The sequence below is a fragment of the Thalassophryne amazonica genome, chromosome 22 (assembly GCF_902500255.1).
Source record: "Thalassophryne amazonica chromosome 22, fThaAma1.1, whole genome shotgun sequence".
Lineage (NCBI taxonomy): Eukaryota > Metazoa > Chordata > Actinopteri > Batrachoidiformes > Batrachoididae > Thalassophryne > Thalassophryne amazonica.
In genome coordinates this window covers 17,259,950-17,273,689 of record NC_047124.1, presented here as the reverse complement: position 1 = coordinate 17,273,689, position 13,740 = coordinate 17,259,950, and the positions used below count along the sequence as shown (strand labels likewise).

At 41.4% G+C, this 13,740-nt stretch overlaps 1 protein-coding gene across 6 annotated transcripts in view; it reads right to left on the bottom strand.

Annotated features, from left to right (window-relative positions):
- The window catches only part of sox5 (SRY-box transcription factor 5), a 396,290-nt gene that overhangs the window by 55,859 nt on the left and 326,691 nt on the right, over positions 1-13,740 (bottom strand). For all 6 annotated transcript variants that reach the window (XM_034163653.1, XM_034163650.1, XM_034163655.1 and 3 more), the window contains 2 exons: positions 12,331-12,503; positions 9,524-9,592 (listed from right to left, as the gene is read on the bottom strand). In XM_034163653.1, the coding sequence (XP_034019544.1) occupies positions 9,524-9,592; positions 12,331-12,503 (242 nt within the window). The remainder of the gene's footprint in view (positions 1-9,523; positions 9,593-12,330; positions 12,504-13,740) is intronic.

Here is a 13,740-nt window from a genome sequence, read left to right as displayed (position 1 = left end):
TAATTAATTTGGAGAGGAAGTGAGAGAGAGAGAGAGAGAGAGAGAGAGAGAGAGAGAGAGATTAGTCCATTAACTTTGCATGGATGTGTGCTATTAGAGGCCGGCCCGCTGTGTATGTAGGGTCACAGGTTTGTGTCACAGTGGCACTGCACAGGCCGCCATACACAGGTGTGTGTCTTTGTGTGGATGCATGGGGGGGTCGTGGAAGGGGTTGGCGACATGTACAACATGGACGGAAAGCACAAATTACACCGGTTGCGGTGTAATGGGAGTGATTAAACAATTACACAGGCAATTGGGTTAGCCGCTCCTCTGCACAGAGTGCAGAGGTGCCGGTATGTTGTGTCTACATTTGGGGGAGGGGGGATATGTATGGTATGTTGTATATATGAGGGCAAACAGCTTGCATTGCAGTGTGTTTGCATTTGTTGATTTGTGCAGCATCCAGGTTTGTTACTAACTTTACGATGCAGGTTTTCCTTAATTCTTTAGAGCCATGAAGTGGTTTAACTGAAAAAGTTATGCATTTGTTAACACATGCAAAAATCATTCACTTTCATTTTTTTTTTTTATCTCACAATGTTCAAAATTTCTCCAAACCAATACAACAGTCTGGACGGGCCTCCAGCCCAACGTTGAGGAGCACTGGGCTGAAAACAGGTATTACGCTGGCACAAAACAGCATACAACTCAATGACCAAGTTCCATTGTTCGTTTCTCAATGATGCAGTTGTCACTTTCATACTCAGTGCCCATGCTGTCTAACGAGCAAGTGTATTTGTGTTCATCTATGCATGCTACGTCATATTGATCTTATAGTCAAATGTATTACTGTCCTCAGGTAGCAAAAATCGACTGGACCACAGACCCCTAAAAACATGGTCAGGAGTCAAGTGCAGAGTTTTTTGTTATTTTTAAGGTGCAACAATGACTTTCAGGATGTCATGTCTATACGCAAACTATGATGAAACTGAATTCAGAATGAAAATTAAAAATGAAATGAGAAAATTAAAAAGCTCAACATTTTCCTTAAGGTGGTACTTGGACATGGGATTACACGGTGTTTCGAGTCTTAATGATCAGACACCCCCACCCTGGTGAGCCAGCCAGGGGTGATCAGTCCCCAACTTGTGTCCAACTGCCATCCCATCCATGGTTCTTTCCCCTGAATCCACAACCAACACAAGGACAACCAACAACCATCGAATCCACAACAAACATGCTTCTGGACAACAGTCCTTTGACTCCAAGGAAGTTGAGTGTTCACTAAAGTGAGTAACTTTGGGGTTATTATAGTTTTGTACTTTTTTTTCCCTCCCAGGGTTTGCAGAAGGGGATCACCAAGACAGGGAGTGTCAAAGTGCAGCGGTCGGGGCTGTTTGATGGGATACAAAGGAGACTGGGTGAATGGAGATGGAGGAGGAGATGTTGCAGGAACGAGGCACTTAATTGTTTCACTTCATGGAGTTGAAGGGAATGACTGCTGCTCCCACAACCACTTTGACACTTTGGCACACTTTGGAAGCAGAACCGTTTCTTTGCCAGAAAACCTCTCACGTCTCCTCCATCCAAACAGCAAGGTGCCAGGTTCAAGTGCACATAGCTCCAAAAGCCAAAAACAGATGACAGTGTGATGGGTGTAATTCACGTTACATCCAAGAAAGAAAATAAACAATTGAAGGCATCAGGTGGTTTCATTTATTCTCTATATTTTCTTCAGTTTTTCTTCTTTGCTTTTCAGTTGCTGACGGCACACAAGCTTAACAGCGGGTGTTTTGGTTGAGTGAGCTCAGATTCATTAGGCAGGACACACTTGTGTCGCCTCATCTCTGTGGTTCAACATACACACTTTGTGTGTGTGTGTGTGTGTGTTCCTGCTAGTCTCTGAAAATGTGTGCGTGTTCTCCAGGTAAGCCCCAAGCCGCTTGGCAGGTGAGCTTCTTTCATCCCCCACTGTGCCTCCCAGCACGGCAGCAATAGTCGTCCCCAGAAACACAGGAGGGAGCCTCAGAGACAAGTTGTTTAATTAGAATGAGATGAGACGAGAAAGAGAAGAAGAATGTTTGAGGAACCGTGCTCACCCCTCTAGCTTAACAAGAACTACCCAAGCGGGCGGTAAGGGTGCAGATTTTTGTGTGCCTTTGTGTGTGTCTGTGTGGGGACAAGCTGGAATAAAATTATTTTTGCACGAAGGAAATTTTTTCCTGGTCCTGATACCCAATTGTGCGAGCACGCCATAAATAAACAAGCTTCCAGTCAACCTCACACACTAAACTTTCAGTTAACTGATTTGTGAAACAAACACACATCTGACATTGGTGTGTTGTCAATTTCAAGAGTAGTGCAGGTTCATTATTTTGCCCATTTGAGTGCCTACTTTCTAGAATGCTTTGTGACTGGTCCAAAATTTAGAACCATTCCAAAAAAAATGTTTTTTTTTTTTATCTAAATCAACTTTGAGAAGACCTACACTGGCCCTGAGGTGCTTATCTCTGGATTCCGTAGCATGAAGTGGATAGGAGTCTACGATTCCCCCTGGCTGGTGAGCCAGTCATGTTACTTCCTCAGCCGAGGCCAGTACCCAACTACAAACGGGTGGATTGTTCAAGGACACAGACAGGTACGGGCCACGTGACTGGAAATCACACCCAGGTCTCCATATTTGTATCCCCTATGCTACTTGGCTTACAAAAAAACTTTACCATAGTAAAATCTGATGTAGTAGGACCTAAAATCATCTCTTTCTTCCAGAGTGTGAGCTGTGCCAGCTTTCACACATTCAGAAATTTGACTCACATTAAAGTAGACGTGAAAGAAGGTTAAAATTGGGAAATTTAGGTTCAAGTTAAAATTAGAATGTTGATTCATTGGTTTTAAATGCTAAATGCAGGGACAATACAGGTGATACATCTTGGAAGAAAGCTGAGATTTAAGCTCGTGTTACACAGGACCATCCAAGACCCGGTGCTTATCTACGGATTCCGTAGCATGAAGCAGATAAAAGTCTAAAACTTCCCCAGACAAGATGCCAGTCCAATGTAGGTTGCTTCCCCAACCAATGCTGGTACCCACTGACAACTAGATAAACTGAGACAATGTAGATTAAGTGTCTTGTCCAAGTTGGTTTCACTCAATGACAGAGTTTATACAACTTTATTTAGGAGTAGGATCAAATGTAATCCCAGCAGAGTAAATTTTGCTCAGTAAAATTTCAGGTTCAGTCATAGAATCTGGGCATGTTCAAAACCCCAGAGTCATCATTTTTGTTGGCTAAGGTCACTGTTCACTACATGGAAGATGTCTTGCTACACTTTATCAGGAAGTCCTTCTACTTTGTGAGTCCTTGTAGTTCGGGGCATTTGTTCATAAACTCCACGGTCAAAAAATCAAGAAGTCGGTGGTATAACAACTTTTTTTATTGTTGCCGGCAGGTCATGACATAAGCTGCTGGGGATAACGTTCAAAGTGAAAGGCGACCAGAGCAAGAGCTACAGTGGTGACTCCCTTTTGCTCGTGCTGTCTACTTTACTCCACACTTAAAAACCATATCGTCTTATAATGAGTCGGATGATGATATGACGACTGCTACACCCACCAATAACCAATCAACAGGAGTAAACACATCCTGGTCGTAACATGTCGCATCACGCTCGATCTTCTCGACTGATGGCGTATTGAAGGCATTATTTGAGTCTGAATAATAAATGTAACTGAACACTCATTTGATGCTAACACTGAAAGCGTGTTTGTGAAGAGCACACCTTGACAAACGCCATGTGTTGCACAAACTGCACCTCAATAGCTATTGTTGACTGTTACACGTGCCTCTCTAATCAAACTTGCTTGTTAGCCAGCTTGCAGCACATTCGCTGAGCGCCGCTGGCCTAAATAGTGGTCACTAGCGTGCACGTGGCGATCTTGATTTGGGTTTCGGTGTGAGAAAAAAAAAAAAAAGGAACCGGACACGAGTACAATAAATAATTTGTCCTCCTTTCATGAGGGATGTGTGTCACTCTCTTCTCTTTTTCATGAGCTTGATTATTCGTTTCATTTCATCACCTCTTCCGAGCGGACGGTTGAAAGCATTCTTCACAGGCATTTGGGGGTTGGGGCTGAACAAAGCCAAGGACGCAGACACACAAACACTGACGAAGGGACAGCTGAACTCAGCCTCGTTAGGGGGAAACGTAATCACAAGGGGCTTATCGTGCAGACACAAAACACACATGCACGCATGCCCCCTTCTCTGGCAGCCCATTGTATTGTGGGATTGCATGGACAATCTCTTCATGAATGATTAAGCAGCGTATTTCTCGACCAACTCTTTGATGATGAGTGCGTGTTTGATCACCAGGCGAGCGCGTTGCGCTCTCCGCGACCGCGAGCGATAGCGTGCATTTTACATGTTCGACTGCGAGAGTGCATATGTGCGCAACAAGCCGCTGTGATTGTGTCCCTGGGTCTTAACGAAGCTCCTACAGCTGCCCCTGCTTGTGAGAAACTATTGTTGGGCCTGTTCAATGGAGAGACGCTTGTTTGGGAAAAGGTTGCAAAGTCATGGGAAAAGAGAGCTTTGTCTCGGCGGGGTCGCGAGGGAGTGAATCACGAGTGGATGTGTTTATAGCTTAACACACAGCTGTGGCAAACATACATAGATGAAGAAACAGAGGAATCTTCAGAAACAAACACATCCTCTTTTTTTGATGTTTTTTGAAAAATCAAGACACAAAACATGAACAATTCAGAATTAAACCACATGCACAAAGCCAATAACCACACATCCACACACATATGCTATCACAAGGTCTCTTATCACACAAACTGTGTATGGCTAAACTCTCAGGGAGACACGGAATGTGTGTGTGCTTCTTCTTGGACAGGGTGTCTCTTTATGATACAAAGCCCTGCTTTCTCAGCTCAAAATTCAGTGTCATCTGCCTTTACAAAGGCCTAGGCTTTTCCTTCCAAGCCACCTGGACCAACATAGAGCCTCCAGTGTAACGCCCAAAAGGACAATACCTCCATTTTCAACTCTTGCATGAATATCCCAACCCTTTACTCCCTTTTTTTCTGGAGCTAAAGTCGAGTTTCCACATTTAAAGCTACAATGTGTAGGTTCTAGGGGCACATATTAGCATGAAGGGAATATAGCATTCATAACCAACTGTTCATTAGTGTATAATTACTGTACCTACAATAATGACTCGATGTGTTTTCATGAGCTTAGAATGAACCCTTCATGTCTACATGGGAGTGCTGACAGGATAATGAAATCTGCATCCTCACCACTAGGTGACACTAAATTATACATAGTGTTGCTTTAAAGGGAATTTTGTTTGAATTATTCACTGTTTTGTTTTTCTAGACTTGTTGTTGACATAGAAATTACTGGATGATACCAAACCCTTTGATCCTGCAGTTTTTGCAGAGCCTTACGTACCTGCTCTGTGTTCCCATGCTGCTGGTTTGAGAAGTGTCCAAAAGATGAAAGAGAAGTCTGCAGGTTTTAAAGCATTCACTTATTGTGAATGCTTCCTCTGACATCTGAGATTAGACACTCACATGCAGCTTAATCTCTTAAATCAAGACTTAAGACACATTTATTCTTCACTGTCTATAATTAGTCAACAAATGGTCTTATTTTATTACTTTATTTGATCATTTCTGTAGTTCTAATCGCAGTATTTGTGTTTTTAAGTATCAAAATGAAATATTTAAAACAAAATTATTTATTCATTTTTTTTTTTTTTAAATGCCAATCCATAATTGATGTAGAAAAAAGACAGTTTTTTTTGGCGATCAGTTGTAGAGTTTTGTCTATTTTCTGTGTTGATTTTAGAGTAATGCCATCATCTTTCGTCGAAAGACTTCCAAGTCACGGTGATGAAGTGATCCCAAAAAAGTTGAATGACGCTGCATTACTATCTGATGCTTCCAAAACTATCAGTTCCTTAGTTGTGAAAGTGAGTTTCTTTTGGACTTTTAGAACAAAAAATCATTCCTGTGTTATTTTGGGCCTTCTTCCTTACTGATTTAAATTCCGTAAGATCCCTTCTTGTGTTTTTGTGTAATACACTGAGGCTTAATTCTTTCCTTTTTCCCCTGCTCTTAAACACAAGAAGGCATTGTTCTACAGGCAGAGCTTTAAATACAACCAAAGGTTCCACAGTTAACCCTGATTTGTGCCAATTAGCCAGTTAGAAGCTATAAAAATGAACTTGAATTTTATGCTTTTGAAACTGACCACCAATTTTGCATGGGCACTGCATGTTTCTGGATTTGGAATAAGGCTCTAAGATAATGTCTCAACTGCCAAGCAACTAACAAATGACTTTCTCTTAAATGGTTTTGGGTCAGGATGGAATCGCCTGAAAATTCTTATCAATAAGAATACGTTTCATTACATCGTCAGCACACCCTCTGTGTTACATGTTCCTTGGAAAATGTTTATTTTTCTGCAAAAATTGAAAATAAAGAATAAAAAAAAAAAAGAATACATTTCAATATGTTTTTCTTCCAGGCCTCTCCTGAAATGTATTTGTGCATTTTCTTCCTTGCATGTACACAAGGCAAAACGTGACAAAAACAACCTTAAATGTTCTCATCTAATAATTTCTGAGGAACCTTGCTTTGTCAACCCACAAGCATGGAGGTTGAAAGAAGCACATACGCTTCGTGTGGTATGAGAAGGTGGACAAAAACCCGAAACTGACTGCAAATTCCTGTTCTGGATTTGGAACAAGGCTCTAATGTGGCTATTCCACACAGCACTGTTCCTTCCTGTTTAATCCTGAATAGCAAATTAGGGCATGTTTTGAAGCATCATAATAACTCCTTGATCCATCTTTGTCAATCTTGAACAAACGTAGTAGTTACAGCCATCATTGGCACCAGCTTTGAAATCGGGGTCAAATTTTCAAACCGTTCAAAAATTTCATCTCAATTCGCACAAATGCCACTAGTGCGTTTGCAACTTCCAGGTGTGTGTAGTCTTAACAGCTTCAATCATGTCAATTGAATGTCTTCAAACAGGGCATTCCTAGTGAGCAGCCTTGAAAAGTGTTTGATTGCGCTCCACCAGGGCAAAACTTTGAAGCCCAAGCAGTGTTTCTTGTTGTTCTGGTTGAGGGCGCAGCTCCTTTCTTTTGTTTTCGAGTGGGCTGCGAGGTCTGTACTTTATAAGAGCCAGTTGCCAGGTCTGTACTTTATAAGCCAGCCTGTTAGGAGGCAAGACAGATTAAGCTGTTTCATCCCATTTTTGCTCTTTTTAGGATTGTAGGTGACGCCACCCTGTAGAATAGGGGTGTAAAATGATGTCTCAACTGTCCAGCAACTCAGCAAATTTCTTGCTTCAGTTTAGAGTTAGGTTCAGAGTGAGGGTTAAATTTCTCTGAAATGCATAAAAGTCTGGCGATTTGAGCAACACTTCTAGATCCGTGCAATGGCTTAGCATTCTTCTGGAAGTTTTCTACAGTAGCAGGATTCTGATATGGTCCAGGTTCAATTTGGGAATTTTCCACCTTCCCATACCGTGAGGAAAATACAACCCCTGGCAAAAATTATGGAATCACCGGCCTCAGAGGATGTTCATTCAGTTGTTTAATTTTGTAAAAAAAAAGCATATCACAGACATGACACAAAACTAAAGTCATTTCACATGGCAACTTTCTGGCTTTAAGAAACACTATAAGAAATCAAGAAAAAAAGATTGTGGCAGTCAGTAACAGTTACTTTTTTAGACCAAGCAGAGGAAAAAAATATGGAATCACTCAATTCTGAGGAAAAAATTATGGAATCACCCTGTAAATTTTTCCCCCAAATTAACACCTGCATCAAATCAGATCTGCTCATTGACATTGACCCTATGTCATGACATTGACCCTATGTGTCTTTTTGCAAGGAATGTTTTTGCAGTTTTTGCTCTATGGCAAGATGCATTATCATCTTGAAAAATGATTTCATCATCCCCAAACATCCTTTCAATTGTCCAAACTATCAACATAAACTTGTGCATTTATTGATGATGTAATGACAGCCATCTCCCCAGTGCCTTTACCTGACATGCAGCCCCATATCATCAATGACTGTGGAAATTTACATGTTCTCTTCAGGCAGTCATCTTTATAAATCTCATTGGAAAGGCACCAAACAAAAGTTCCAGCATCATCACCTTGCCCAATGCAGATTCATCACTGAATATGACTTTCATCCAGTCATCCACAGTCCACAATTGCTTTTCCATAGCCCATTGTAACCTTGTTTTTTTCTGTTTAGGTGTTAATGATGCCTTTCGTTTAGCTTTTCTGTATGTAAATCCCATTTCCTTTAGGCGGTTTCTTACAGTTCGGTCACAGATGTTGACTCCAGTTTCCTCCCATTTGTTCCTCATTTGTTTTGTTGTACATTTTTCGATTTTTGAGACATATTGCTTTAAGTTTTCTGTCTTGACGCTTTGACGTCTTCCTTGGTCTACCAGTATGTTTGCCTTTAACAACCTTCCCATGTTGTTTGTATTTGGTCCAGAGTTTAGACACAGCTGGCTGTGAACAACCAACATCTTTTGCAACATTGCGTGATGATTTACTCTCTTTTAAGAGTTTGATAATCCTCTCCTTTGTTTCAATTGACATCTCTTGTGTTGGAGCCATGATTCATGTCAGTCCACTTGGTGCAACAGCTCTCCAAGGTGGGTTTACTCCTTTTAGATGCAGACTAACAAGCAGATCTGATATGATGCAGGTGTTAGTTTTGGGGATGAAAATTTACAGGGTGATTCCATAATTTTTTCCTCAGAATTGAGTGATTCCATATTTTTTTCCTCTGCTTGGTCTAAAAAAGTAACCGTTACTGACTGCCACAATCTTTTTTCTTGATTTCTTATAGTGTTTCTTAAAGCCAGAAAGTTGCCATTTGAAATGACTTTAGTTTTGTGTCATGTCTGTGATCTGCTTTTTTTCTACAAAATTAAACAACTGAATGAACATCCTCCGAGGCCGGTGATTCCATAATTTTTGCCAGGGGTTGTATATACGGACGTTTTTCCATCTTGAACAGACAGTCCTTGTATGAGCTGGCCCAGACAGTGTGTGCGGCTACTAAACCCTAACTACAACTGTCACCCGAACAACACACAAAACAGTAATAAAATCAACAAAAAATACTTCAGACTGTTAACATAAAGGGAAATTTCCAGTGTACCATGCAGAACAGTGAAGAAATAAATGTCAGTGTGAAACACAGACTGGGATGAACATATATATATACAAACAAACAAATAATATAAGGACTTTTCAACAAACTAACCATGTTTAAGTGATTACACAGTGTGTCTGTGAGTGACGTTAGAGGAAGCGGTGATGTTACAAGTCAAAACTGAGTCAGACTCGACCGGTGGGGAAAAGAAAATCACAATCATAAAAATGCTTTTGTTAGACATATCAGGCCCACACACACACACACACAACGCACTGAATCACATCATGTGTGCGCAGAGTGACACAAGACACACTCAAACCAGCCTCACCTGGATTTGTTGCTGCAGGAGGTTGATTTTGTGTTGCTGTTGCAGAAGCTGCTGCTGTTGCCGGGCAATCTGGAGACAGACAGCGTGTTACTAGGATGTACATTCGGTTTGTCTGCATGTATGTGTGCAGGCCTGCGGGACATGTGACACATCTGCAGGCCCCAGTTGCACAACAGAAAGAGAAAGCGAGAGAAAGAGTCAATGCCCTGGTATGAAAAATTAAAGAGTCTGTCTTGACTGGACTCAGCTCACAGCCAGCTGGACAACGAGGAGACTATTCTGAAATAACTTTTTAGATTTAAAAAGCCTGTGTGTTGTCACACACAGGTTGTGAAAATTTCGATTTCACTCCACTTTCCCCCTTGATTCCAGATTTCCAAACGTATTAGATTGCGAGTATTTTATCTTTGGCCCATAAAATCAATTTCAGATGAATGTAGAATGTAGGTTATTTGAACTGATGGTGACGTGTCCGCTGTGTGCGTCGTTTGCGGATCTGAGACTCTCATCTGGAAGACGGGATACACGGATGAAGTGTGGCTCTGGGATTACATGCCCTCAGCTCATTCTAGTGCCGTGTCCGTCCGCCCAAGCTGCCAAAGGCGTGTGTTTGTAGTGCGTGAACACTGTGTGTGTGTGTGTTTACGGATGAGCTTGTGGAACTGTCACAGTTTGGTGGTAAATCCGTCTATATCGGCATATGTGAGAAGAGGGAAGGGAGTGAGGGAAGCTGACCAAGACTGTCATGGAAACTCCAAAGTTGTTTTATGCATCTGTGATTGTGACTGGAGAAAGTTTTCAGAGTGGAACTTTTGTCAGACGTCCAGTGGTGGGCACAGTTCCAATAATCCAATAACCGATAATTATCGAAGATAAAGTTTTCATTATCAGATTATCTTTTCAGATAACTTTGACAACCATTATCGGACTAATTATCTCCCCATAAATTTTTGTCCGATAATTTTTAGACCGTTAACGTGGTAAACAAAGGTGAACAGATGTGTAGTTCTACCCTCTGCAAACAAAGGAGAGCTGCTTCTAGAAGAAACCGCTCTATCCTCTGCAGGCAAAGGATAACTAACCACCAAAAATCTGTAACTTCCAATACATTTTTGGGTGGTTTATTGTTTTAGCTTTATCGAAGATAACTTTTCAGTTATCTGATTATCTGTTATCAAAGTTAATTTTTTGGTTATCTGTGCCCACCACTGCAGACATCCAATATGAAAATTGTATATTAAAGTTGTACAGCCTTTCAAATGTCATAAAAATGACCAAATTTGGTTTCTACTGAAATCCAAGCATTTATACACTCACAGGCCACTTTATTAGGTACACCTGTTCGATCAGTTATTAACACAAATAGCTAATTAGCCAATCGCATGGCAGTAACTCAATGCATTTGGCCATCTAGATGTGGTGAAGACGAATCGCTGAAGTTCAAACCGAGTGTGAGAATGGGGAAGAAATAGGGTTTAAGTCACTTTGAACGGGGCATAGTTGTTGGTGCCAGACGAGTGGGTCTGAGTATTTCAGAAATGGCTGATCTACTGGGATTTTCACACACAACCATGTCTAGGGTTTACAGAGAATGATCCAAAAAAGGGAAGATATCCAGTGAGCGGCAGTTGTGTGGACAAAAATGCCTTGTTAATGTTAGAGGTCAGAGGAGAGTGGACAAACTGGCTGAATGGATGACTGTGTGAAGCTCTCATGTCAATATGGACCAACGTCTCTGAGGAATGTTTCCAACACCTTGTTGAATCTATGCCACGAAGAATTAAGGCAGTTCTGAAAGCAAAAGAGTGTTCAACCCGGTACTAGCAAGGTGTACCTAATAAAGTGAGTGTAATGTCAGCTTATTTTTGAAACATGTTTGAAAAATTAGTTCATTTTAATGAAGAGAACATATTTACCTGGGGGAGGGGATACTACAAAGAATATTTTATTCTGCTGTCTGCAGTTAAAAGTTTAAAAATTTTGAAGTTTTGAAATTACCGGAAGTTACCTTTGACCTCGCATGATTGCGCGTACACCAGGCGTACGCGCTAACATCCTATAAGATTGTAAGTCACTGTCTTGTAAGTCACTTCAGAGGTGTTATCTGGTTTCAAAAACAGCGTTTTTAGATTTAGAAGTGTTTATTTCTCACTAACTTTTACAAAATATATGAGAAACAGATTTATACAGAAATAAGCTGTTTTGGAGCATTTTCTGCCATGCTGGACTCTCTTATTCGGGAGAACAGTCAGCTGACATCAGCCAGCGGTCACCACGTGCTTCCCAGCATCCCTCACACAAATCGGGGGGACGGTCCCACGTGATCTATGACGTCGCTACCACAGACTGTATGTGCTACTAGCCTCTGTTCTTTTGACATTTTTCCCCTTCAGGGGAACTACGAACTCGTATTTATTAATTTTTTCAAGACAACGCAAATTTTGATCATACTTGCAATGTCATATTATGAATCCCCTATTTAAAGGGGAACAAATAAAATTGTAGTGGTGCCAATGAAAATTATTTTTCTGACTTAAATCTTAAAAAACCCAAAGGCCAAACGCTTTTACGATCAGGCATTCAAATCTTATTTTTCACATGCAAATAATAAAACTTGCCAGTGCTTTAAACAAATCCATGTTGTACTCCACACGTTTTACTTCAGAAATTCTTTTTTTTTAAAAAGCATCCCAGCTTTTTTAATCTCCAGTGTTGTTCTCTGAAGAATTGATCATTATACACAAAAAGCAGTTTTTTTTTTTTGTTGTTGTTTTTGTTAAATCGCTCACATGTGGAGTGTCCCGTACCTGATCCTGCTGTTGCTTAGCGAGCTCCATCTGCTGCCTCTGCTTCTCCATCTGTGAGGCCGCCAACTTCTTCTGCTCCTCGTGGGCCGCGAGGAGCTGCTCCCTCAGGCTGCTCAACTGGCCAATCATGCCCATGAGCTGGCGCTCTTTCTCCGCCAGGCTGTCTGGGGTACCTAGAGGAGCGGAGGTCAAAGGTGAGACGGCAGCACTTTGAACAAAAGCCTGGGCTGCTGTTACACCATGAATCTCCTTTCACCGTTCTAAAGGGGCGCTTTTTGACAAATCTGCCTCCATTCGTCCAAAGAGCCTTTGTTCCCGTGTTTTTGGTTGTTTTTGCACAAACTGTGAAGCAGCTAAAAGCTGTTCGGTCTTTTGAGTAATAATGGTGCTTTTTTTTCCCTCTCAAAGGTTAACAGTACAGAGTGAACTATTACAAGTGATTTGTGCTGAAAGGAGAGTTTGTGTGAACACAACAAAAAGCAAACAAGGCTGAAATTAGGTTCTAAACTTGCGATTCAGAGAATGATCGACGAAGACGAATCTGAGATTTTGTGACATGGGCGCCTTCTTTGTAAACTTTTCATAGCTTTTTTTTTTTTTTTTGAGTGGGCTGAAAAGGCTGCAGGGTTAAGGTCAGAGGTCAGAAGAATGGAGGAGAGGAATGAAAAAGGACAGAACAACAAAGCTATCCACGGCTGGTTGGCAAACAGAATATATGACTGTTTAGAGGGTGTTTTTTTGGCAGCGAGGCGCGGGGGGGAGTGCCGACGGAAGGTGTATTTTGGCACGTGTGTCTGTGTTATGTGTATAACGAGATGTTGACTCATTTTCTGGGGCCGAAAAGGCCAGGAGTGATTTCTCAGGCTACATAAATCACTGAGTTTATTACCTTGAAAAATGAAAACAAATAAATAAATACAAATATCAGTGTGGCTGCGGCACAACAAACGCACAGTGTCATCCAGACTCAGACGCTGTGCAAACTAAATAAATCTTCAGATGGTCTAAATTTAAAGTGTATATTTTTATTTTTTTTTAAGTTAAATGTGAGTGTTGCTGAAGAAACTTGGGGATCGTTGTGCAGTGACTGTGTTGTCTGCTCGTTTGAGATAGAGAGAGAGAGAGAGAGAGAGAGCGAGCGTCTGGGTCTGGTCTGTGTTTACGCTGCAGTCAGCCAACCTCCTGCTCACATTTAGCATGTTCTGACCCCTGACCCCTCAGATCCTGACATACCAGCTCCATTACACACACACACACACACACACACACACACACACACACACACACACACACACACACACACACACACACACACGATCTAAATCATTCAACAGGATGTAGTTAGAGACTCACATAGCGGCACAGTCATGTGTGTTCATATGTACCCGTGTTTGCCTACATGGCTTTGTG